General features: G+C 41.0%; 1 protein-coding gene across 1 annotated transcript; it reads right to left on the bottom strand.

Moving 5' to 3' along the window:
• Window positions 1–140: 140 nt before the first annotated feature.
• Window positions 141–27,695, bottom strand: ZC3H8 (zinc finger CCCH-type containing 8). The gene is made up of 9 exons (XM_027554510.1): window positions 27,526–27,695; window positions 23,258–23,354; window positions 11,041–11,278; window positions 9,709–9,830; window positions 7,025–7,147; window positions 6,412–6,523; window positions 5,094–5,203; window positions 4,133–4,182; window positions 141–733 (listed from the first exon to the last, which is right to left on the bottom strand). Exons 1-8 carry the CDS (start codon window positions 27,603–27,605, stop codon window positions 4,153–4,155), a joined length of 912 nt encoding a protein of 303 aa, XP_027410311.1. The 5' UTR covers window positions 27,606–27,695; the 3' UTR covers window positions 141–733; window positions 4,133–4,152.
• Window positions 27,696–27,848: the final 153 nt, after the last annotated feature.

Raw genomic sequence — 27,848 nt, 5'->3', positions numbered from 1 at the left:
AACGGTGTCGGCGCGCACCCCCGGCCCGCCAAGCTCCGTCCCGCCCTTGCGCCAGGGCAGCAGAGCGCGAGAGGCTGTGAGGCAGCCAGGGAACGAAATGTCATCACTGGAATTTCTATTAAAAAAAAAAAAGAACGGTATAGCAAGAGACACTGTTCCATTTTATTTATAACGGTAGGAAAATGGAAACAACTTTTTTGTCCAAAAACAGGAAATGGGTTTTAAAACATCAAACCATAATTTAAAACAAAGCTATGAGCAACCATTAACAACATGTTGTGAATGTATTTAATGACATGAAAAGAGTTAACTGTGTATTTACTGTCTACTCTCCGGATGTCTTCTATGAGAAACCTGATGGTTTTCTCTCTTCAAACTCCTATACCTCTTCATCCCTCCTTACTCAGTCTAACCTTGCTTCCTATTTTATTGAGAACATGCAATCACTCAGAAAAGACCTCTGCAACCTACTACCATAACATCTGCCCACCAGCTGGCATCTCTGTCATATACACTCCTCCTGTTTCAGTGGCTGGAACCATCTTGGTGGAGACCAACCCTTCACTAATTAGACACCACGTTCTGTCCCTCTGCACTGTCCACGGAAGAGTTGCACTTCACTGTAATGACACAAGGGGGCGCTCTACATCAGGAATCTTGTAAACCACTCCAAATCAAGTCTTGAATTAGTCTCCAACAGGCACAGACACAAGCACTCTTCATCCATACAAAGCTACAGAAGAAAAAACAAAAACACATTAGCTGGGGATTTCCCTCGTGGTCCAGTGGTTAAGACCCTGTGCTTCCAATGCAGGGGGCAAAGGTTTGATCCCTGGTTGGGGAACTAAGATCCCACATGCCATGCAGTGTGGCCAAAAAGACCAAGAAAAAAAAATATCAGTTGGTAAAAATTATCAACTTAGCCACACACCCCACCTCTAAAACTACTGGAAAAAAAAAAAAAAAGCTAAACTAAACTAGCAAAGTAAAAGACTCCAAAATAGTCAAGATGCTCCTGAAGAACAACATTAGAAAAATTATCAAACTGTGTGGTGTGCTGCTCAATCATGTTGGACTCATTGTGACTCCATGGACTGTAGCCCACCAGACTTCTCTGTAAATGGAATTTTCCAGGCAAGAATACTGGAGCAGGTTGCCATTTCCTACTCCAGGGCATCCTCCCAACCAGCGATCAAGCCCACGTCTCGCGTCTCCTGCATTGACAGCAGATTCTCTATCAAACTATATCAAAATCCAGTAAAGCTCCAGTAATTAAAGCAGTAGAGTATCAGAGAAACAGACAAAAGGAGCAGACAGAGATCCCAGAAATACACCTCCATTTGAAGAAACCCAATATACAACAGGGGCTATTACACATCAGTGGGGAAAGCAGTCTTTTCAGTTGAATGGTCTGGGAGACTCATTTTCCATATGGGGAAAAAAAAAGAAAATCAAGTCTTTATCGCACACCCTGTTAAAAAAAAATCAATTAGTCTTAATTCTTCCATTTTCCCTACACCCATAGCCACTCTCTTTTTCCTGAAATCAGTCCAATATACAAATACAGGCAAGAGATTAACAGCATTTCACTAAAGCTGAAGCTCAAAAGCTAGTAAGCATAAACAAAGATGTACAACTTTATGAAAATAAAGCTATGTGATACCATTTCTACATCCAATAAACTGGTCAAAAATTTAAAATCCTGACAATCAAAGCATTGCTGAAGGTCAGTTCAGTTCAGTCGCTCAGTCATGTCTGACTCTTTGTGACCCCATGAACTGCAGCACGCCAGGCCTCCCTGTCCATCAACAACTCCCGGCGACCATCCAAACTCATGTCCACTGAGTCAGTGATGCCATCCAACCATCTCATCCTCTGTCGTCCCCGTCTCCTCCTGCTCCCAATCTTTCCCAGCATCAGGGTCTTTTCAAATTAGTCAGCTCTCTGCATCAGGTGGCCAAAGTACCGGAGTTTCAGCTTCAGCATCAGTCCTTCCAGTGAACACCTAGGACCGATCTCCTTTAGGATGGACTGGTTGGATCTCCTTGCAGTCCAAGGGACTCTCAAGAGTCTCTTCCAGCACCACAGTTCAAAAGCATCAATTCTTCGGCGCTCAGCTTTCTTTATAGTCCAACTCTCACATCCATACACGACTACTGGAAAAACCATAGCCTTGACTAGATGGACCTTTGTTGGCAAAGTAATGTCTCTGCTTTTTAATATGCTGTCTAGGTTGGTCATAACTTTCCTTCCAAGGAGTAAGTGTCTTTTAATTTCACGGTTGCAATCACCATCTGAAGGGATTTTGGAGCTCCAAAAGACAAAGTCTGCCACTGTTTCCCCATCTATTTGCTATGAAGTGATGGGACCAGATGCCATGATATTAGTTTTCTGAATGTTGAGGTTTAAGCCAACTTTTTAACTCTCCTCTTTCACTTTCATCAAGAGGCTCTTTAGTTCTTCTTTACTTTCTGCCATAAGGGTGGTGTCATCTGCATATCTGAGGTTATTGATATTTCTCCCAGCAATCTTGATTCCAGCTTGTGCTTCCTCCAGCCCAGTGTTTCTCAGGGTGTACTCTGCATAGAAGTTAAATTAGCACAGTGACAATATACAGCCTTGACATACTACTTTTCCTATTTGGACCCAGTCTGTTGTTCCAAGTCCAGTTCTAACTGTTGCTTCCTGACCTGCATACAGATTTCTCAAGAGGCAGGTCAGGTGGTCTAGTATTCCCATCTCTTTCAGAATTTTCCAGTTTATTGTGATCCACACAGTCAAAGGTTTTGGCATAGTCAATAAAGCAGAAATAGATGTTTTTCTGGAACACCCTTGCTTTTTTGATGATCCAGCGGATGTTGGCAATTTGATCTCTGGTTCTTCTGCTTTCTAAAACCAGCTTGAACATCTGGAAGTTCACGGTTCACCTATTGCTGAAGCCTGGCTTGGAGAATTTTGAGCATTACTCTGCTAGAGTGTGAGATGAATGCAATTGTGCGGTAGTTTGAACATTCTTAGGCATTGCCTTTCTTTGGGATTGGAATGAAAACTGACCTTTCCAGTCCTGTGGCCACTGCTGAGTTTTCCAAATTTGCTGGCATATTGAGGGCAGCACTTTCTCAGCATCATCTTTTAGGATTTGAAATAGTTCAACTGGAATTCTATTACCTCCACTAGCTTCGTTTGTAGTGATGCTTCCTAAGGCCCACTTGACTTCACATTCCAGGATGTCTGGCTCTAGGTGAGTGATCACACCATAGTGATTATCTGGGTCGTGAAGATCTTTTTCGTACAGTTCTTCTGTGTATTCTCGCCATCTCTTCTTAATATCTTCTGCTTCTGTTAGGTCCATACCATTTCTGAAGGTGGAGCTACGGAATTTCTTTTACACAGTTGGTGGGAATAAAAACTGTAAGAACTACTTTAGAAAAGACTGGCATTATCCTAAGTTTTTTTTTTTAACTGGAAAAAAATTGCTTTACAATGTTATATTGGTTTCTGCTGTACCACAATGTAAATCAGGCATAAGTATACACATTATCTTAAGTTTTAAGATGATAGAACAATTCTATTTCCTGATTCATACTCAGGACAACTCACACACATTTCCCTCAAAAGACAGGTAAAACACTTATTTATAATAAGAGTTTGTATTTTAAAAATTAAAAATAACCTCAATGTCCATCAGCAGTAGAATGTCTAAATAAATTGTAATACACTCATAGAAAAAAATTCTATACAAGAGTACAAATGAATGACAGCTGCACACATATACATGAATGAATCTTAGAAGCATGATGACGACTAAGAATAGCAAGTCACCAATAAATATCGACTATGATACTGTTTAAAATAATATCCAAACCCAAGCATAATATTCAGTTAACCTTACATATTTGGTAAATCTACAAAGAATACAACAAGAGAATAAAAATACAAAAAGATAGTGACAAATCCAGACTGGGAAGTAGATCCACAGAGACCCACATATATATCTATTTATATGTATCAAATATTGTATAATTTTTAAGTGGGGTAGGAGCGAGAAAAAGATTTCTATTTGAGAAAATATATATTCCCATGCCAATTTCTAGAGACATTTCAGAGGGGGGAAAAAAGTGTTAAATTTTACCTTTTTCATCTATTTTATTTTCATGATGACTTCCTTTCAGGATCCAAAATCTAATATAGAGGGAAAAAAATTCACAATCATTTTCATGTACTATCTAATTCAGGTACATCATCATACTCTTGTAATTTCTTTTTTTTCTTCTTGTAATTTTCTAAAGATTCCTAAACCATTAATCCTAGTAATCACCTATTAATATTTACTAGAAGGGGAATTGGAAATAGAATTCTACATACATCATTTTTTCCATATATGCTTCATGGTAATAAACAACCAAATATTTGGTATAATTTCTAATTACAGGATAACTCTTCCTATTTCAAAACTAAAAGCATCCAGAAATAAGGACCTTTGACTTTCCAATATTTGCATATGCTCAAGGGAGTTTTTGCCACAAGATTAAACAGTTTGGTTTCAAAAGAATCTTTTCTTTTCGCTCACATTTCAATTTAATTTTGAAGAGATTAGCTCCAACTCATACATGGAAACGAAAGGACATAAACGACTATTATTTTTCAACTATCTTTTCTTACAATCTGAAAGAGCTTTTGAAGAAAACTTTGAAATAATCACTTGAGTATGCTTTGATGTAACTCTAAAATATTTATCAACCAATGATCCTTAACTTTCCTTCTAAGAGTATATCAGGAGTACTATTTCTCCTATCTGCTTTGTTTTCCATTGGCTGACTTAGCTACTGAGGTCGCTAAATACACTAAAGTTTTAAAGAACATTCCAATTTATACCAGCAACAAGTATAAATTTTCCTTTAAGCTACAAGGAAAAACATACAAATGAATAATTATTTTCTATACTGAAGTAAGTTGTTAAATTATCAGTCCTAATATAACCCATATGCTAACCCATGAAGCACTCTGCTTAAATAAGTGTCTTTTTAAATTCCCACCCTTAGGTTCAAACGTATTCTTTAAAAAAGAAAAACAAAAATTAAAATTGTACTTACTTTAGCCAACAGTTCTTGTGTTTCATCAGTCAGTGGAGCATGTGAAAACTTGCAATGTTCTCCCTGATAACATTTTGCTCCTGTATGGTAAAACTTGCAAGGATATTCATGTAACTCAAGTGTTAAGGAAGAAAAAATTTTTAATCCTGCTAAAATAACTTATTATTAATCTAATAACTTTATTTTTCCTATATGAAGTTCTTTTCTACTAGTAGAAACATTAAATTCTCTATGTAAAATATGAGACGACAGGACTTCCCTGGTGGTCCAGTGGCCGAGACTCAGCACTCCCGGTGCAGGGGTCCCAGGTTCAATCCCTGGTCAGGGAACTAAAGCCCACATGCTAAAGATCCCACGTGCTGCAACTAAGATCCAGGACAGCCAAATAAATTAATGAATTAAAAATAAAAAGATCCATTCTTAATAAAATAAAGTACAAGACAATAAATTATTAACTGGGTTACAAGAAAATTAACTTTAGGATGATTATATACATGAAGTTTATTGGCTATCACAGGACAAATTTCTCCCTCATAATCATTCTTAAACTACAGGTATGTTTCACTGATAAGACAAAAGAGATGTGCATTTTAAATACTTTGAGAAATTTGACTATTTTTAAAGCATTCTTTTGGGGTGAGGGAATTAAAGTCAATAAAATTATGTGTCTTGCAAATCTGGATCCTTCATATATTAGACTTGTTTAAAATGGGATCCATATATACAACTCTGATATTATTTTCCAGGAAAAATTTCTCAAGTTAGGGTTTGAGATTCCTTATATTGAATGACTTAAAGGAAAACAACTTTTGTGGTGATCAAATGTGCAGTTATCCTAAAATGTTATGTTCCATGTTTTCATAGCGTGTCTAGACCATTTATACTCAAGAGTTAGGGTTACTCTTCAATTAAGGGACAATTAATCTCTATACAGCACAGAGTATAACAGAAAAGAATTACTCCCAAACTATGCAATTCCTGCCTCTTTTACGAAGTAGATTTCATGAATACAGATTTAATTCATGGATGTCACAGCAGAAATTCTGAGAATGTTTTCCTGGGACCTAAAATGAAAGGTCTCATGACCCTGTTTCACTACCCAGTTAGACAGGATGTACATTTGAGGGAATTTCTAAAGATTCTTTCTTGGGGCAAGGGGGTGGGGGAGGGAATCTGTGAACAATATAATCATTTCAATACCGAGTTGAGCTTAGATATATAATTTTGTCATGGTTAAAACACTGGTTTCATTCAAAATTTTACATTCATGTAAACATTTATGAAAAGTAAAGTTACTGTATCTTGTGATAAAGGATATTATGCAAATACAGGCAGTTTTCCCCTCTGGTACAATATCCTTGTACATAAAACTTACACATTTCCTTTTTCTTCTCTATCTCTGCATCATGATCAAATTTACATTGGTCTCCCTGGGCCAAAGGAAGAAACAAGGAAAAGCCATTATTTCTCACACTTAAGCCATTACAATTCCTACTTAATTCTGGATAAGCAAATGATTCCAGAAGAAAACAAAGTCTTAGGTAGAAGCAGTATAGTCTGATTTTTAAAGAGCTATTATAACTGCATTGTATTACACATATTGGCTTGCAATTTGTCAAGTTCTTAACATTTTTAACACAAAGCATTTAAAAAAAATTATCTATTTTCAGAGACATAAAACAAGGTACACGAATTTCATGGTCTAATGGTATTAAAATCATACAGAGTCTGTTCTCTTATCACTGTGGAATTACATTACTACTTTCTTAAATACAAAACAATATTTCAGTAAAATTTTCTACTTGAAACCTTTCCAGAAAGAAAACAGTTCTAAAATTATACAGGTATGCTTTTGGAGTGTCTAACAGAAACTGGTTTTAGAACATTTTTGCTATACCTTACATCGTAATGTATTTTTGCTTACACTATACCTTAATACACTTCCTTTCAAGAAAGTATTTACAAATTTGCTTTCCCTGGCGTTGCACCGTATGTTGGTTGATGAACCCCTGACTCATTCTCACAGGCTGCTGCTGCTCTTTAGATTTCCCATTCTATGAAAACAAAATCAAAAAATTCAATGTGAAAAATAAGAGATTAAACATTTGATTCCATTGTACAAAGTTATCTTAAACCACCTTTTAAAACATTAAAAAGTAACTCTTCTGAATTGCCCTTCAGGTAAGACTTGGATTTTTGTATATCATTTGAAACAAATGAATGACTGTCAGTTTCAGTATCATTCCATCACTGAACATTAGTGTTTGTTCAATCTGAATTTTTATTGTATCTTCACTGTATGCTAACTGTCTGGCTCTTTGCGACCCCATAGACTGAAGCCCGTCAGGCTTCTCTGTCCATGGAATTCTTCAGGCAAGAATCCTGGAGTGGGCTGCCATTTCTTCCTCCAGGGGATCTTCCCAACCCCAGGGATCAAACCTGAGTTTCCTGCAGCTCCTGAATTGGTAGGTGGATTCTTTACCTACCAATTCTTTCTTATTGCACCATCTGAGATTTTATTGTACTTGACCTCACTTAAAAAATTAAAAAATTTTTAAAAGGTAAGTTCCACTCATTGTGATAAACACTGAAGTCTAAGAACAAGGCTCTTTAGAACACTAGGGACACAATGGAGTATTACTCAGCCATTAAAAAGAATACATTTGAATCAGTTCTAATGAGGTGGATGAAACTGGAGCCTATTATACAGAGTGAAGTAAGCCAGAAAGAAAAACACCAATACAGTATACTAACGCATATATATGGAATTTAGAAAGATGGTAATGACAACCCTGTATGTGAGACAGCAAAAGAGACACAGATGTATAGGACAGTCTTTTGGACTCTGTGGGAGAGGGAGGGGGGGATGATTTGGGAGAATGGCACTAAAACATGTATAATATCATATAAGAAATCAATCGCCAGTCCAGGTTAGATACAGGAAGCTTGGGGTTGGTGCACTGGGATGACCCAGAGGGATGGGATGGGGAAGGAGGTGGGAGGGGGGCTCAGGATGGGGAAAACGTGTACACTCGTGGCAGATGCATGTTGATGTATGGCAAAACCAATACAATATTGTAAAGTAAAAAAACAAACAAACAAAAAACAATTAAAGGTCATGCTACTTAAAAGCATAATAAATTACTGTAAATATGAATTATAAAACCATCAAAAAAAAAAAAAAGGTAAAGCAACCAAAAGCAGTGTAACCTTTCATTTCAATGACAGGCCCACTAGGTGTGAGCTGAATATACTGATGAGCTCAAATTAATAAACATAATTAGAAACAGACCCTCAAAGATGGTGATAAAGGTATGAAAACAAAAGGGGACTTTCATACAAAAATGAAAGGGGAATTTTATTACAGGTCTTTAGAAACATAAATCACTTTCAGCGTGTTAACTTGTGGTACAACTTACAGCATCTACATATGGTATTCCCACATACGGTCTTAGGAATTCCACAGGTACAAAGAAGGGAGCTGACTGCACACTTATGTGAGCTGCTCTGTAATAATGTCAAAACTCCACTCAGCACTATCAAAATTATGTGCCTAACAAGTATGCCAGTTTTAACTCTTGGTTTTATTTGATCATGTAATTGAATTCTGACAAATATGTTTACAATTTGTTTCTCATGTAGAAGAGCTGTCAGTTATGGTGGAATAATCACTTGAGTCAATCTAAACCAAAGGAAAGGGAACACTGCCTGAGTGCAGCCCTGCCTGGCCCTGGGTGACTATAGACAGTTACCTAAACCCTATGGCTTCATATTCGTCTTTTGTAAAATAAATTTTATGTAAATACATTTCAGTCTATAATATTTGGTGTTTCTAATATTTTACGAAGCCCTAATTCTTGTCTCCTAAACCAAGCCTAACAAATGGCTGCCATCCAGCTCAGAAGCCCTCAGAAAAGTAGAGTCCAAAGGAGTCACTTACTGCTCTACTGTGATTACATCTGCAGACCAAGGAAGAAGAAGAACTTCTAGAAAGCAAAATCAAAATACCAGAGGGGGTGGGGGGTCTGGTGTCTGGAAGGGGGTGTCTCAAAAATATTGATTTTTAATTTTCAGAGGGAGTCAAAAACCAATAGACCAATGGCCGCTGGCATGCCCTCACAGCTATCTAGGGACTTTCCTGGCAGTCCAGTGGCTTGGGCTTCCCAAGTGGCGTGGTGGTAAAGAATCCACCTGTCAGTGTAGGAGACACAGAGATGTGGGTTCAATCCCTGGGTCGGGAAGATCCCCTGGAGGAGGAAATGGCACCCACTCCAGTATTTCTGCCTGGGAAATCCCATGGACAGAGGAGCCTGGCGGGCTACAGTCCATGGGGTTGCAAAGAGCTGGACGTGACTGAGCACACATGCACATATGGCTGTCTTCTCTTTTCCTTGCTTCCCACATCTGTTTTTCCACAGTCATCGACAGCACAGCACTCAGAAATCAGGGGGCTTGTGCGTATGTATTCAGGGGCAGCAGGTACGACACTAAGGTTTGAGCGTGAGGAAGGGAGCCTAACGGTGAGAAGGAAGCATGTGGGGAGCCCGCTGAGGGTAAAGGAGGCCCCACTGAAGTGTGAGATGCAGTGCCTTCCGACACATGTGGATTCTCATACCTGGTCCTGTGAGCCACTGCTCCTCAGGGAAGCATTTCCTTTGTCTCCTGGGCCAGGACACTTTCGCTTCATTTTCTTCTTTTTACCATTCTTGTGAACAGCTTTAAGGTTTATATTTTTTGCTTAATAGCTAAAAACAACAACAACAACAACAAAAATTTAACTTAAAGACAATATAAAACAATAACAGCAGTTTACTCTTAAGAGGGATATTCTTTAATAATGCAAGAAAAGTTCTCCACTATTCAAAAAGCAAAAACTGGGATGATGTGGACCTGTCTTTCCAGCAGCTCTGGGATTAATATACTCTGGATCCCAAATTCATTCCTTGTGAAAATATATAAGGCACTGCCAGGAAAAAAGCAAGATAATTAACGAAATCATTCTTGCAAGACACCAGCCCAGATTCTTTTTAAGTGTTCAAAGTACGATGGATCTCATTAGGAATTGCTATAGCCCTGCAATAGTAAAAGCTTCAAAGGATCTCAAATATGGCTGTCAGATTATTCACTGAAAACATTTTATATAGATTAAGTTGATCTACAGATCCATTTTAAATAGAAAAACGTTTCAACAGGGAAAAAAATGAGAGGATTAAGAATTTTACTTACAATTGTCCCTTATTGTCATATCTATGGCTTAATCTTAGTAATCTAAAAGAACATATTCCTGGGGGACTCCCCTGGTGGTCCAGTGGTTAACAGCCTGCCTTGCAATGTGGGGAACACGGGTTTGACCCTTGGTCATGGAACTAAGACCCCACATGCCACGAAGCAACTGACACTTGATGCAGCCAAACAAATACTTATAAAAAGGAATATACTCCTGAGTTCAGTCTCATACACTATTATCCCAGTCTATTCTTCTTCAAAGGAAAGCAACCAGAAAAGGTATTTCCCGTCCTTCACATACGCTGAAGCCAGGGATTTAGCATTCTCCCTTGCAAAGTTGTCATGTCCTTTAAATTTATTTATTTATTTATATGGCCTTACTAGGCCTTAGCTGTGTACACAGGAGTTTTAGATGCCGCGTATAGGATCTAGTTCCCTGACCAGGGATCGAACCTGGGCACCCTGTATTGGGAGTTCAGAGTCTTAGCTACTGGACCACCAGGGGAGTCCCAAAGTAGCCATCCTTTGAAAACTCTGCTGCACTCTCCACTCCTCCTGCAAACTGAGCATTTGTACACCAAGTGGCCAGCTCACATTTGATGTCAAGATCCAAGAAAATCTGATCTTATCATGAGATAAAATGCAGGCCCCACCCCCAACTCCATCCATGGACAATGGTGACTACTCCTCCAGGTAACTTTAAATGATCTAACAACTTGACTCTTACCTTTCTTGGTCCCCTTTGCTGTCTCTTTCTTCACAGATTCTTCAGGACACAGTAAGGACTGAGTAACACTTGCCATCTCTTTAGCTTGTATGTACTGCTGAAGCTCCTTAGCGAAATTATCCTCTGGCTCCTGATTGCAGATGTCATCATCAGTGTATGCATCATAGTCCTTACTTCTTGATTTCCTATGTTGCAAATTCTTCGGAGATGTAGAGCTTCTAGAGTGCCTAAACTAAGTAAAAATTAAATTTTCAAATTTAAAAACCTAGCATTATTTGAAACAATCTGGTCATGAAGGAGAAATAAAGACTGGCTGTGAACTGATCATTGTTGGAAGTTGACTGATGAGAACACAAGGGTTTCATATGCTGTTCTTTCCACTTGTATGTATATGAAATTTTCCGGAATTAAAAAACAAAAACACATGCACCCATACTTAAAAGATGCTTTGAGGGAAGACTCAATCTGTTCACTGTGTGTACTAGATTGAAAGACTAAAGCCCCACAACTGAATTATTTGCTATAAAAGAACTACAGTAATATAGTCCACATTTTATTTCTCCCTTTGCATGGATCATCCTTTCACATGGTTTAATTCACTAACTTGTCATCGAGAGCAAGTAAACTAAAATGGCCCAACTGGAAATCCACCTCACCAGCTACCAAAGTCTACTTCCTCCCTTTAACTCGAAGCATTGTTGGTGGGGGATGTAGCAGCAATGATGACAAGAAACTGCCAAGCAGTCCAAGCAGCAGACACCTTCCAGCACTTGGTGCAGAAACATTCCCAAGTATGGGTTATGGGTGTCTATACTTGGAGACACCAGGGTTAATCAAGATTTATTATTACAACTGGTACAGACGATACATTTCAATTAAATGGTTTATGTGTAAAAGGCCCACTTGTCTAGTTCAGTCGCTCAGTCGTGTCTGACTCTTTGCAACACCAACGACTGCAGCACGCCAGGCTTTCCTGTCCATCACCAACTCCGGGAGCTTGCTTAAACTCATGTCCGTCGAATCGGCGATGTCATCCAAGCATCTCATCCTCTGTGGTCCCCTTCTCCTTCTGTCTTCAATCCTGCCCAGCATCACCATGTTTTTCAATGAGTCAGCTCTGCATCAAGTGGCCAGAGTACTGGACTTTCACCTTCAGGATCAGTCCTTCCAATGAATATTCAGGACTGATTTCCTGTAGGATGGACTGCTTGGATCTTGCAGCACAAGGGACTCTCAAGTCTTCTCCAACACCACAGTATAAAAGCGTCAATTCTTCAGCGTTCAGCTTTCTTTATGGTCTAACACTCACATCCATACATGATTATTGGAAAGCCCATAGCTTTGACTAAACGGAACTTTGTTGGCAAAGTAATGACTCTGCTTTTTAATATGCTGTCTAGGTTTGTCGTAACTTTTCTTAAAAGGAGCAGGTGTCTTAATTTCATGGCTGCAGTCAACATCTGCACTGATTTTAGAGCCCAAGAAAATAAAGTCTCTCACTGTTTCCATTGTTTCCCCGTTTATTTGCCATGAAGTGATGGGACTGGATGCCATGATCTTTGTTTTCTGAATGCTGAGTTTTAAGCCAGTTTTTTCACTTTCACCAGGAGGCTTCTTTAGTTCCTCTTCTCTTTCTGCCATAAGGGTGGTGTCATCTGCATATCTGAGGTTATTGGTATTTCTCCCAGGAAACTTGATTCCAGCTTGTGTTTCACCCGGTCCAGCATTTCGAATGACATACTAGTCTGCATATAAGTTAAACAAGCAGGGTGACGATATACAGCCTTGACATACTCATTTCCCGATTTGGAACCAGTCCATTGTTTCATGTCCGGTTCTGTTGCTTCTTGACCTGCACACACTTTTCTCAGGAGATGGGTCAAGTGCTCTGGTATTCCCATCTCTTTAAGAATTTTCCACAGTTTATTGTGATCCACACAGTCAAAGGCTGTGGCATAGTAAATAAAGCAGAAATAGATGTTTTTTCTGAAATTCTCCTGCATTTTCTATGCTCCAATGGATGTTGGCAATTTGATCTCTGATTCCCCTGCCTTTTCTCAAGCCAGCTTGAACATCTGGAAATTCACAGTTCACGTACTGTTGAAGCCTGGCTTGGAGAATTTTGAGCATTACTTTGCTAGAGTGTGAGATGAGTACAATTGCTTGGTAGTTTGAATATTCTTTGGCATTGCCTTTCTTTGGGATTGGAAAGAAAATTTACCTTTTCCAGTCCTGTGGCCACTGCTGAGTTTTCCAAATTTGCTGGCATATTGAGGGCAACACTTTCACAGCATTATCTTTTAGGATTTGAAATAGCTCAACTGGAATTCCATCACCTCCACTAGCTTTGTTCATAGTGATGCTTCCTAAGGCCCACTTGACTTCACATTCCAGGATGCCTGGTTCTAGGTGAGTGATCACACCATCGTGATTATCCGGGTCATGAAGATCTTTTTTGTATAGTTTCTCTGTGTATTCTTGCCACCTCTTCTTAATATCTTCTGCTTCTGTTAGGTCCATACCATTTCTGTCCTTTATTGTGCCCATCTTTACATGAAATGTTCCCTTGATATCTCTAATTTTCTTGAAGAGATCTCTAGTCTTTCCCATTCTATTGATTTCCTCTATCTCTTTGCACTGATCATTGATGAAGGCTCTTATCTCTCTTTGCTATTCTTTGGAACTCTGCATTCAGATGGGTGTATCTCTCCTTTTCTGCTTTGCCTTTTACTTTTCTTTTTTTCTCAGCTATTTTTAAGGTCTCAGGCAACCATTTTCCTTTTGCATTTCTTCTACTTGGAGATGGTCTTGATCACAGCCTCCTATACTTGTCACAAACCTCCATCCATAGTTCATCAGGCACTCTATCAGATCTAGTCCCTTTAATCTATTCCTCACTTCCACTGTGTAATCATAACGGGTTTGATTTAGGTCATACCTGAATGGTCTAGTGGTTTTCCTTACTTTCTTCAATTAAAGTCTGAATTTGGCAAGGAGTTCATGATCTGAGCCACAGTCAGCTCCCGGTTTTGTTTTTGCTGACTGTATAGAGCGTCTCCATCTTTGGCTGCAAAGAATATAATCAATCTGATTTCAGTATTGACCATGTGGTGATATCCATATGTAGAGTTGTCTCTTGTGTTGTTGGAAGAGGGTTTTTGCCATGACCAGTGCATTGTCTTAGCAAGTCTCTGTTAGCCTCTGCCCTGCTTCATTTTGTACTCCAAGGCCAAACCTGCCTGTTACTCCAGGTATGTCTTGACTTCTACTTTTGCATTCCAGTCCCCTGTGATGAAAGGCCATCTTTTTGGGTGTTAGTTCTAGAAGGTCTTGTAGGTCTTCACAGAGCCATTCAACTTCAGCTTCTTTGGCATTAGTGGTTGGGACATAGACTTGGATTACTGTGATACTGAATGGTTTGCCTTGGAAACTAACAGATATCATTCTGTTGTTTTTGAGATTTTAAGTTTATCACAGTAAACTGTGGAAAATTCTGAAAGAGATGGGAATATCAGACCACCTGACCTGCCTCTTGAGAAATATGTATGCAGGTCAGGAAGCAACAGTTAGAACTAGACATGGAACAGACTGGTTCCAAATAGGAAAAGGAGTACATCAAGGCTGTATACTGTCACCCTGCTTATTTAACTTATATGCAGAGTACATCATGAGAAACGCTGGGCTGGAGGAAGCACAAGCTGGAATCAAGATTGCCAGGAGAAATATCAACAACCTCAGATATGCAGACACCACCTTTATGGCAGAAAGTGAAGAAGAACTAAAGAATCTCTTGATGAAAGTCAAAGAGGAGAGTGAAAAAGTTGGTTTAAAACTCAGCATTCAGAAAACTAAGATCACGGCATCCAGTCCCATCACTTCATAGCAAACAGATGGGGAAAGAGTGGAAACAGTGACTGACTTTATTTTGGGGGGCTTCAAAATCACTGCAGATGGTGACTGCAGCCATGAAATTAAAAGACACTTACTCCTTGGAAGAAAAGTTACGATAAACCTAGACAGCATATTAAAAAGCAGAGACATTACTCTGCCAATGAAGGTCCATCTAGTCAAAGCTATGGTTTTTCCAGTAGTCATGTATGGATGTGAGAGTTGGACTAGAAAAAAAGCTGAGTGCTGAAAAATTAACACTTTTGAACTGTGGAGTTGGAGAAGACTCTTTAGAGACTGCAAGGAGATCCAACTAGTCCATCCTAAAGGAAATCAATCCTGAAAATTCATTGGAAGGACTGAGGTTGAAGCTGAAACTCCAATACTTTGGCCACCTTATGGGAAGGGCTGACTCATTTGAAAAGACCCTGATACTGGGAAAGATTGAAGGCAGGAGAAGGGGATGACAGAGGATGAGATGGTTGGATGGCATCACCAACTCAAGGGGCATGAATTTGAGTAAAGTCCAGGAGCTGGTGATGGACAGGGCAGCCTGGTGTGCTGCAGCCCACGGGATCACACAGAGTCAGACATGACTAAGCCACCGTACTGAACTGCATTTTGGACTCTTCTGTCGACTATGAGGGCTACTCCATTTCTTCTAAGGGATTCTTGCCCACAGTACTAGTTATAATGATCATCTGAAATAAATTCACCAATTCCTAAAATGTTGATATTCACTCTTGCCATTTCCTATGTGACCACTTCCAATTTACTTTGATTCATGGACCTAACATTCCAGGTTCCTATGCAATATTGTTCTTTAAAGCATCAGACTTTACTTCTCTCACCAGTACATCCACAACTGGACATTGTTTTTGCTTTGGCTCCGTCTCTTCATTCTTTCTGGAGTTATTTCTCCACTCATCTCCAGTAGCATATTGGGCACCTACCGACTTGGGGAGTTCCTCTTTCAGTGTTTTTGCCTTTTCATACTGTTCATGGGGTTCTCAAGGCAAGAATACTGAAGTGGCATGCCAGTCCCTTCTCCAGTGGACCATGTTTTGTCAGAACTCTCCACTGTGACCCGTCCATCTTGGGTGGCCCCACACGGCATGGCTTATAGTTTCACTGAGTTAGACAAGGATGTGGTCCATGTGATCTGTTTGGTTAGTTTTCTGTGACTGTGGTTTTCATTTCTGTCTGCCCTCTGATGGAGGACAAGAGGCTTGTGGGAGCTTCCTGATGGGAGAGACTGACTGGGGGGGAATCTGGGTCTTGTTCTGATGGGCAGGGCCATGCTCAGTACATCTTTAATCCAAATTTCTGTTGATGGGTGGGGCTGTGAGGATAACTACGTTTACGTTCGTTTCAGCCTTTCACATTATTTAGCAGGCATAGGGAGAACCAAAAAAATCATTTAAGTGCAACAGTGCACATGAAGTTTAAGCACAACCATGGGATTCTATTCAGTGCACCTGAATCAAAACATTACAAGGATCCAGATGAGTGATATCACATGTCCCCCCACCTCACCCCCACCCCACACGACCCACAGGCCTGCAATCCTGAAGCTGACCCTTTTCACTACAAGCAGTAACAAAAGTGACTTACTTGTATTAAATGAAGAGATGAGATGACTTGGTAACATTATAAAACCAGGATGATCATCAGCTATGATGCTTTATTAGACATTAGAGAGAGTGAAAGTGTTGTCGCTCAGTCGTGTTCGACTTTGCCACCCCCTGGACTGTAGCCCAATGTGCTCCTCTGACCGTGGGATTCTCCAGGCAAGAACACTGGAGTGGGTTGCCAAGCCCTCCTTCGGGGGTCTTCTTGACCCAGGGATTGAACCAACATTTCTTATATATCTCTGGCATTCACAGGCAGGTTCTCTACCATCCGAACCACCAGGGAAGCCCATACGTTAGAGAAGCATTTCTAATTGACATTCTTTTCAGAGGGCACTGAGATATACAAGATATTAACACAATGATTGCTTAAATATGTCCTCATGCAGCTGCTATAAACTCATTGCTCTGATGTCTGTTGTTCTCTATATAACTTAGAAACTATAAGAATACAATATTACAACTTATCCCCCTTTCATAAGAAAGTCTGAAGTATTTATCTCCTCTTTTAAGTGAAAGATTTTCTTGTGCTTGATTCAGAATGCTTTACAGAACTAGTATGGCCTCCTGAAATTCCACAGAAATAAAAGTACAGAAATGTAGAAATTAATAGTCTCAAAAGAGTGTGTGCATAAGGAGCGGGGGAAATGAAGTACAATTTGTCAGGAAGGAATTAAGAAGGGTTCAACAGATTCCTGGCAAATTTTTGACAAACATAAAGCAAGCTATAATTTGGAGGTTGGGCTTAGGTTGCAGTGTGAGAAACAGGGCTATAAACGAGAATGAATTAAAATGCTATATAAAAAAACCAAAAACAAAGCCATTGTAACAAATTATCTCTGATCACCCCCTCTCAACCCAGAATATAATCAAACAAAAATTTACCCCATGCAAAAATGAGGGTTATTCTCTAAAGAAATTTATTAAAATGTCTGATAAAGGCCAAGTCTTCTTGTACGAGTACTAAGACCCCAGAATGAAATCCTTTACATTCTGACATGTGGGAACAACTTCCATCAGAAAAACACTCCATTCTCTATTCTGTATCACGGGTTCGTAACCTGCTGTCCAGAGATGTACACCCCCCTCCCGCCTGCCCCTGGCCAAGGGTCTATGGACAGAATGATAGAATTCAATGGACTTGGATGAGAATAAAAATCACATGTTAACTTTCATCAACCTCTAAATTGACATTTTAGCATTTTCTTCTGTTTTGAACACTGGCTGCAAACCACAGTAGTACCAGCAGTAGCTGCAACTGTCACGAACAGAAATCACAGGGACTTTTACACATTATACTTACTGCAGATCTCAAAGTATATTATGTTTTATGGTCATCACTTTGTCAACATAATATTTAGACCTAAAACATAGTAATGAGACCTACTGTTGGATCTAATTATTTAGTGTATCAACAAAGATATACTAAATAATTGTGTATCTTTGTTGATACACTAAATAATTGTGTAAGAAATTACTCTTACCTCATTTCTTAATATTATGATAACTGTGTTTCAATATAATCAACTTCCATTATAACCCAACATATTTTATTTTATTCACTTAAAAACATTATTCTGAGAAAGGGTCCAAGAGCTTTGCCAGACTGCCAAAGGGGATACATGGCACATAAAGAGTTAAGAACTATTATGCTGCTGGACGGAGAAGGCGATGGCACCCCACTCCAGTACTCTTGCTTGGAAAATCCCATGGACAGAGGAGCCTGGAAGGCTGCAGTTCATGGGGTCTCCAAGAGTTGGACACGACTGAGTGATTCCACTTTCACTTTTCACTTTCAGGCACTGGAGAAGGAAATGGCAACCCACTCCAGTGTTCTTGCCTGGAGAATCCCAGGGACGGGGGAGCCTGGTGGGCTGCCATTTATGGGGTCGCACAGAGGCCGACACGACTGAAGTGACCCAGCAGCAAAGAAAAACAAAAGCAGGGCTTCGCTGGTGGCTCGGTGGTAAAGACAATGCAGAAGACACAGGATGAATCCCTGATCCGGGAAGATCCTACCTGCTACAGAGCAACTAGGCCCGGAGCCACAACTGCTGAGCCTGTGTTCTAGAACCCACGCTCTGCAACAGAAGCCTCTGCAATGAGAAACCTGAGAACAAAGCGAAAAAGATCTAGAGAATAAAACAAAAAAGCAGGAAAAAGAGAAAACCTGACCGAGAAGAAGAAAAACAATCAAGAAAAAGAAAAGAACACAAAAATTTTAAACAAATACACAAAGGTAGCAAGATGGGTTTTTTTTTTAATGCTAGAAAGTTGTAACAAAAAAAAAAAAAAGAAAGTTGTAACAAGACAGCAGAACAAGAGAGAACTCTTGAATCATTAAATTATGACTCATGAAATGAAGATAAACAGAAAGAGTAAGTTTCTCAGAATATAAAGATAAAAGACAAAGAATAAAAATAAAACAAATTCCTTGTGCATGAAGGGTATGAATAGTCTCACCAAATACTTAAGCACAATGAATGAGAAGATTCATAGTCTCTAATAATACTGAGAATAAAGAGAAGAATCTAAAAGCTCCCAGAACAGGATGGTTGCAAAGCGACTAGAACCAGACTGGCAAGACTTGCACTAGCGACACGGACAGCAGCAGACAATGGGGCAAATAACCTCAGGCTGAAGTCTACTTCAGCCAAAATACCTATCAGCTGTGAGGATAAAGTCAGTATTTTCAGAAACGTTTACAAGAACTCAAAAGCTTTATCCCATGCATTCCTATATAACAAAACATGCCAGCTAAATGAAAATAAGTTACAAATAGTGCTTAAAAAAAAAAAAGATGTAATTCACAAAAGCCTCACCAGACACCCAGCATTAAATCTAACAAAAGGTAAGTAAGGTATCTACAAACAAAATTATAAAACACTGCTAAGACAATTAAAAGAGAACCTAAAGACTGGACAATCTAATATTCTAAAGATGTCAATTCTCTCCCAAATGATCTACAGTTTCAATGCATTCCCAAGTTAAAGTCCCAGCAGGGTTTTCTGTGGAACTTGACAAACTATTTCTAAAATTTATATGGAAATACGAAGGGCTGAGAATAGCCAAGACAGTTAAAGAAGAAAAACGTGAGATGACTGACTTGCTTGATATCCAAACTCATTATAATTAAGTTGTACTAATTAATACAATGTGGTCTTGAGGGGAGGGGTAGATACATAAATCAGTGGATGAGAACAGAGACTCTAGAAACTGATCCATCAGAACACAAACACTTTTTTTCCAAACACTTGATTTTTGACAATAGTGACACTGAAGATTTATGGGGGAAAACAACAGCCTTTTCCCCCAATGAATGGTGTTGGAACAACTGGGTAGGATAACGAAAAAAAAGTAACCCAAAATTTGTCCCCTCTGCTGCTGCTAAGTCGCTTCAGTTGTGTCCAACTCTGTGTGACCCCATAGATGGCAGCCCACCAGGCTCCCCCGTCCCTGGGATTCTCCAGGCAAGAATACTGGAGTGGGTTGCCATTTCCTTCTCCAATGCATGAAAGTGAAAAGTGAAAGTGAAATCACTCAGTCGTGTCCGACTCTTGGAGACCCCATGAACTGCAGCCTTCCAGGCTCCTCTGTCCATGGGGTTTTCCAGGCAAGAGTACTGGAGTTGGGTGCCATCGTCTTCTCCGTCCAGCAGCATAATAGTCCTTAACTCTTTATGTGCCACATAAAGCATTAACTATGAAAAAAATATTAATAAACTTGAATACATTAAAATCATTAACCTTTTATCAAAAATTGCTATTGGGAAAAAAGCTACAAAATGAGCTGATACCTGCAAGACATAAATCCACACGGGGGAAAAAAATCCCCTATATCCAGAATAAAGAAAAAAGAAAAAAAAGGTAAAAAGACTTAAAACTGGCACACAAAAAAGGGAAATCTAAATTGGACAAATATGAAAAGATGCTCCATCTTAAAAGTAATCAATAAAATGCAAACTAAATGACAATGAAGGTATCTCACCAGATGGCAAAATTTAAGAAAGTGTGGAGATACCTGTGTAGAAATACAGTCTCATTACACCGCCTTTGGGAATAAAAATCAGTAGAATGACTCTGGAATACAGCTTGGCATCATGGTAAAGGGAAAGATGCTTATCCGCTAAGACCCGGTGGTTCTACTCCAAGGTAACTGCAGAGGAGATGTGCGGCAGGATACAACTGAGATGCAGCAGCACTAATCACAACCTTCAAAGCTGGAAGTGAGGCCAAATGTCTACCAATGCCAGCACCTAGTATACTCAAATAATGGAATGCTATGCGTTTGAGAAAATGAACAAATAAGAATACACCACTTGTGTGCACTATGCATATTCTATAAGTATACATTATGCATACTATGAGTCTTAAAAATATAACGTTAAGAGAAAGGAAACAAAAGGACACATACAACACTATTCTATCAAGTGCAAAAACAGCCACGAGAAAACGGCACTCTAAGGAGGACAGCATTAGTAGGAAAACTGCAAAGAACAAGCAAGTGATTCGTGCACAAGTTGGGATAGTAGTCACCTCTGGAAGGAGAAAAAGGAACACGACTGAGAAAAGGAGAGCTGCACAGTGTCTACTTGAGTTCACTTTTTAATTAGCTGTGATACAGTTATGTTTTATCCACTTGTAAGGAAAGAGCCTGGCCTGAAGTAAGCCTACTGACAAGTAACCTAGGTGTCTACATTCTCACAGTATTGTTTCTGAGAACCTCCTTAAGATAACCACAGAAGGTTGTATCTGCCTGTATCCTGTATGGGGTTATATATGTACTGGGGAACTTTAAGTGGGCACAAAGGACTGGGGCTTATGCGATTAATATTACAATTTTTTAAAGTAATATTAGTTACTTATTTTGGCTGTGCTGGGTCTTCACCACTGTGCTCAGGCTTTCCCTAGCAGCGAGGGGGGGTTATCTGCAGCACACGCGCGTCTCACCTCAGGGGCTCCTCTCGTCAGAGCACAGGTGCTAGACGCGAGGCTTGTGGGCTCCGAGCGTGGGTGCAGTAGCAGTGGTGCACAAGTTAGTGTGTTTGTTTTGCTGTGCTGTGTCTTTGCTGCTGCTCGGGCCTTTCTCTAGTTTCAGGCTTCTCAGTGCAGTGGCTTCTGTTGTGGAGCAGGGGCCCCGGCAGTTGTGGCCCATGGGCTCAGCAGCTGCAGCGCCCAGGCTCTATAGCACAGGCTCAACAGCACAACCTTAGGTGCTCTGCAGCATATGGAATCTTCCTTGAGGAGGGATCGAACCTGTATCCTCTGCCTTGGTGGGTGCATTCTTATCCACAGCACCACCAAGGGAGTTAAAAAATTTTTTTTAAGTATTAAAAATGTCTGGGAAATTCAAGCTATCATTTCTCAGTTTTAACTAGGGCTCTCGTCTACAGCAGCCATATATGCCCCAAAGGGCAAAAGAAGTTATGTACTTGGGTAGCTGAGAGGCCTTCTGAGATGAAGATGCTGTACTTTCTGCCCTGTATCCTTTTATAAAGCTGAGTATAACAGTATCATATTAAAGGCCATGTGTGTCTTGCAGATCTCACTGCCAATTTGAACTCATTCTTTTGTAGTGTGTTAAAGTTCACAATAACAAAGGCTCCAAAAGAGAAAAAGCAAGACAGAAGCAGATATTGGCTTTGCTGTGGGTTGGCTGTGTCCTCCCCAAATTGAAGTCCTAACCCCCAAGTCGGAGAAGGCAATGGCACCCCACTCCAGTACTCTTGCCTGGAAAATCCCATGGATGGAGGATCCTGGCAGGCTGCAGTCCAGGGGGTCGCTAAGAGTCAGACATGACTGAGCGACTTCACTTTCACTTTTCACTTTCATGCATTGGAGAAGGAAATGGCAAACCCACTCCAGTGTTCTTGCCTGGAGAATCCCAGGGACGGGGAAGCCTGGTGGGCTGCCGTCTATGGGGTCACACAGAGTCAGACACGACTGAAGTGACTTAGCATAACCCCCCAGTACCTTAGAACATGACCACATTTGGAAATAGGGTCATTATATGTATAATTACATATCACATTTAAGATCATACCACAGTTAAGATGAGGTCATTAGGATGGGCTTTAATCCAGTATGTCTAGTGTCTTTATAAAAGGGGGAACTTAGACACAGACCTATTCACACAGGGAGAATGCCTTTTGGAGCATGAAGGTAAAAATCAAGATGATGCTTCTGGAAGCCAAGCCAAGGGGGATCAAAGACCACCAGCAAGCCAACCAGAAGCTAGGGGAGAGGCATGGAACCGACTCTTCCTCACAGCCTTATAAAGGAACCAACCCTCCTAACAGCTTGCTCTTGGACTTCCAGCCTCAAGAACCACAAGACAATAAATTTCTGTTGTTTAATTCACCACTCAGTATGTGGTACTTTGTGATGGCAGTCCTAGCAAACTAGTACAGTCTTTAAGCTGTTAGTCACTAAGGCTAGCTAAGGTAGCAAATCAAAACTTTAATTTGAAAAGAAAGAAGTTTTTGAAATTGTTTACAACCACTTCATAGAGATAATCAGTTCATGTTAAATGACAACAAAGTTCTTAATTAATTTTTAAAAGGCATAAACAGGTTTCCTTTGATATTAGTAACCTGGTCTCAAATGCTGCCTAAAGTGAGACAAACAGAATCTCTAATTAATTTCTCACACCCTTTCCTGTCTGTTTTTTTCAATACACCAACTTAATCTTACTTTTTTGGGCATTTGCTCACATTCCAGTTTTACTTTCCATTTTATTTTCTCTTCTTGTGTTTCTTCAACTTCTGTATCATCTATTTCACCACCGATTCTGTAGCAAAAATATCAAATAACACAAAAGGGTTTTCAACCTGAAAAGGGTTCATACCATAGCATTAATATCCACTGCTTTGGTTTACCTTCAACTTGCCCTCAAAGAAATTCCAAAATCAGATTCTACTCCAAATATTTCAGGGAAATGTACAGAATTATGATAAGCAGTAAATGTCAACATACATTTATGAGTAAACTGCAAAGCTGAAACTTTAAATTACATAACCTTCAGTTCAGTTCAGTCGCTCAGTCGTGTCCGACTCTTTGCGACCCCATGAATCCCAGCACTCCAGGCCTCCCTGTCCAGCACCAACTCCCGGAGTTCACTCAGACTCACGTCCACTGAGTCAGTGATGCCGTCCAGCCATCTCATCCTCTGTCGTCCCCTTCTCCTCCTGCCCCCAATCCCTCCCAGCATCAGAGTCTTTTCCAATGTCAACTCTTCGCATGAGGTGGCCAAAGTACTGGAGTTTCAGCTTTAGCATCATTCCTTCCAAAGAAGTCCCAGGGCTGATCTCCTTCAGAATGGACTGGTTGGATCTCCTTGCAGTCCAAGGGACTCTCAAGAGTCTTCTCCAACACCACAGTTTAAAAGCATCAATTCTTAGGCGCTCAGCCTTCTTCACAGTCCAACTCTCACATCCATACATGACCAGTGGAAAAACCATAGCCTTGACTAGATGGACCTTTGTTGGCAAAGTAATGTCTCTACATAACCTTAATAGTCAACTATTAGAAGCTATATAAATCATCTATTCATTCAACAAATACTGAGAATCCACCATATACCAGGCTCTGGGTCTTAAATCCTGGGATATAACAATGAAAAAGACCTTGTTTGCACTTTTTGAGAACTTTCTATCTACTTGGGAGAAAGAAAGAAAGAAATTTCGGTATGGGGTGATAAGAACTGGTGTATATATGAGGAACATTTTAAACCTAAGATATGGGGACCAAAGGTTTTCTGAACCTAAAAGATAGGTAAGAATTGAAAACAAAGAGGAATGTCAGGGAGAAAAATATTTCAGGTAGAATTCAGGGTGCCTTCTGAGGTCAGAAGAGAGCCAAACTTACATTCAAGTGGGAAGATCAAAAAGGAATGTTGTTGGGACTTCCCCAGCGGTCTGGTGGTTAAGACTCTGCTTTCAATGCAGTTCGATCCCTGGCTGGGGAATTATGATCTATATGCTGCATGACGCGGCTAAGAATATATTTTTTAAAAAAAGAAAGAAAAGTTGTTCTCAAGGTCACTAGAACTGAGAAGTTGAACAAGCAGAGACTGTCTCAGATGACTACTAGAGGATATTCCAACAAAACTAAAAACAAACCTAAGAAAGATGAAAATGGGAACTATAAGAAACAAAGAGGCCAGTAAAATATACAGCTAAACCTAAATAATGGTAGATGCTGTAGACACAGGGTGGAAAAGGGAATGGCAACCCATTCCAGTATTCTTGCCTGGAGAACTCCATGGACAGAGGAGACTAGTGGTTGCAAGGAATCAGACACGACTCAGCGACTCACACACACAGACACAGGGGGCTGAAGACAAGTAGTGATTACGTGATAAAAGCTTAAGATCTGAGTTACACGCCAGACAAGGGCAAGGACTAGACAATTTCAGAACATGCTGCAGGTGGAAAGTGCCGCCAGCACAGGACTGTGAACAGTGATGCTGCACTTCTTTCAGAGTTACGGCAGGAGCTGGGACGTTAGTTTCATCCAACCCAACAGTTACTACACTCATCTGTCCTGCGTCAGAGCTTCCGTCACATCCATCAGAAGAGGGACCAAGGTCACTGTTACAAGAGCCAATAAACCAAATACTGTGGACTAGCACTGGTCTAGTTTCCAGTCATGAACTGTCTTATATAGGAAGCACACTCTCCTTAGGCAGAACAATAATGACAACAGCAACAGTAACAGTAGCGTCTGACGTGCTTTACGCCTACTCTGTGCCAGGTGCTGCTCCATGCACATTAGACACACCACAACAGCCCTCCACGTACATGGTATTGTTAAAAAGCCCATTTTACAGATGAGAAAATGAACACAGAATGTTTACAAAACATGTCAGAAATCTAGCAGAGCAGAACTGAGATTTGAGTTCAGGCAGGCAGAGCCAACTTCCTATTCAAAGTACCTACTAGGGACTTTGCTGGCAGTCCAGTGGTTAAGACTTCACACTGCCTCTGTGGGGGGCAAGGGTTCCATCCCTGGCCCGGAATTAAGATCTCTGGCCAAGGAATTAAGATCTCGAATGTCACTTGGCCAAAAGAAAAAAAAAAAAAAAAGGCAATTAAAATATTTACTAGCAGTAGCAGTGTTAGTCACTCAGTCAGGCCCGGCTCTTTGCGACCCCAGAGACTGTAGCTCGCCAGGCTTCTCTGTCTATGGGGTTCTCCAGGCAAAAATACCAGAGTGGGTAGCCATTCCCTTCTCCAGCGGATCTTCTCGACCCAGGGACTGAACACAGGTGTCCTGCATTGCAGGCAGATTTTTTACCATGTGAGCCACCAAGAAAGCCCCAAACTAGACAAAATCTTATATCCAAAATTGAACTCTTGATCCAATCACCCTACAATCTTAAACAGCAACTCTAACCTAATGACACAAACCAAAAACCTTGAAGTCGACCTTAACTCCTCTCTCATATTCCCCATCCAGTTTTCAAAATACAGCCTTACCTGATCACCTTTTAAAAAAAATCTAGCCATGTGCTTTTTATTGAGCTTCGCCCCAATTGCTCAGTAGTAAAGAATTAATCTGACAAATGCAGGAGACACCAGGTTCAATCCCTGGGTCAAGGAAGATCCTGGAAGAGGAAATGGCAACCCACTCCAGTATTCTTGCCTGGAAAGTTCCATGGACAGCGCAGCCTGGCGGGCTACAGTCCATGGGGTTTCAAAGAGTTGGACTGAACACGCTCTTTAAAAAAATTGTATTTATTTTTAATTATTTTTGGCTTTGCTGGGTCTTCCTTGCTACAGCATATACTTCAGTTTTGGAGCTCTGGGATCTCACTGCAGTGACTTCTCTTGCTGCAGGACACAAAGGCTTCAGTAACTGTGGTGCACACAGTTGCTCTGGGGCATGTGGGATCTTCCCTGACCAGGGATTGAACCAGTTTCCCAGACATTACAAGGCAGACTCCTAACCACTGGATCACCACAGAAGCCCCAGACTTGACCACTTCTTGCTACTAACCCTAACTACTAGCGGCCACTACAGTACTCTCAACCACCAGATGGTCCTGCTAATGTGTTAAGTCTCAGCTAAAAACCCTCCAATACTTACCCCTCACCTCACTCAAGGTAAAAGCCAAAGTCCTTATTATGGTAACTGAAAGTCCCTACACAATCTGCCCCTTCCCTTCCACCCCCCATTCCAATACCTCTCAGGTTCTTCTCTTCCAGTCCCATCATTCTTCCTCTCCACTGCAGCTGTCTTTCTGGCCACTTTGCTCCCATCACAGCGGAATATCCTTCCCACTAGATAATCAACCTCTCTCGCTTCCTTCGAGCCCCTACTCAAATATTCCTCGTCAATATTACTAGTAAACGTTCCTTAACTACCTTCTTTAAAAGAGCTACATCTTCCCTACCACCCCATCCTCCCTTACCCACTATCCAGCTTTCACTTTCTCCACGGCAGTCTCAGTACCTCTTTAAACATAAAGGAAATAATGCACCGCAATGTAGTTCGCTGCTTTATTATGGTCTTTAGGCTTTTTCAATGTACATCGGGAGACTAAAGGCAGACTACTCGCTGTTTATCCTTCACGACTCATCTTTTCTACCGAAGAGCGCCCAGCACGTGTAGTGAGAACCACAAATGTTCTCTGTCCTCCTTGAGCTGACGGTCTGGAAGGCAAATGCTACGGGGGCTGCAGGCGGGCTCCCTCCCAGCCAGAGGGACCTGGGCGCGGAGAAAACGGAGCATACTGAACCTCCCCCGCCACCACCCCGCTCGCCGCCTGAACCCCGCCGCTCCCCGGGCCTCTGGCCGCGGCGGTCTACGAACCGGGACCCAACCCCGGCTTCTAACTCCAGCCCCCGAACGACCTCTGGACGCCGGACCTCACGGCGCCGCCCCCGCGGACTCCCTGAGCAACTGAGGCGGAACCCGGCTGCAGTCCCTGCGTTAAAAGCATGAAGAGTAGCGGTCACCTTTGGTCAGAATTCGTGGTGGACTTCTTGCCAAGAGCCGGGTTTGGGGGTTTGGAGAAAAGATTCTCAAAATCCATCATTCTCTTCGGCGCCGGCGCCGCGTAGCTACCAAGAAACAAGCCCGGCGCGAGGAGGTCGCACGCGACGCTGCTCACCGCCCGCAGGTCACACCGCGCATGCGCTGTTCAATCCCTGCGCTGCGCAAGCCGGCGCTCTCCCCGCCCCAGCCGGTCTCCCCGCCCCCGCCGCTCTGCGCAGGCGCTGTGCTAATTCTGTTCAGTTACTTGTACCAACACTTTTTGAATACTTTATCCCAAATCGTT

Source organism: Bos indicus x Bos taurus, chromosome 11 (assembly GCF_003369695.1).
Source record: "Bos indicus x Bos taurus breed Angus x Brahman F1 hybrid chromosome 11, Bos_hybrid_MaternalHap_v2.0, whole genome shotgun sequence".
In the NCBI taxonomy this organism is placed as follows: Eukaryota; Metazoa; Chordata; class Mammalia; order Artiodactyla; family Bovidae; genus Bos; species Bos indicus x Bos taurus.
Note: the sequence above shows the minus strand (reverse complement) of the source record. Positions and strands in the feature narration are given on the sequence as shown.

What these genes read in the sequence shown, in the direction of transcription:
- ZC3H8 (XM_027554510.1), bottom strand. Translation starts at nt 27,605, where the DNA reads ATGATGGATTTTGAGAATCTTTTCTCCAAACCCCCAAACCCGGCTCTT. An exon ending in AAACTGCCTGTATTTGCATA is followed by an intron (nt 5,204 to 6,411) that starts ATATCCTTTATC and finishes CACTTGAGTTAC; the next exon opens with ATGAATATCCTTGCAAGTTT. An exon ending in CACAAGAACTGTTGGCTAAA is followed by an intron (nt 4,183 to 5,093) that starts GTAAGTACAATT and finishes CCTCTATATTAG; the next exon opens with ATTTTGGATCCTGAAAGGAA.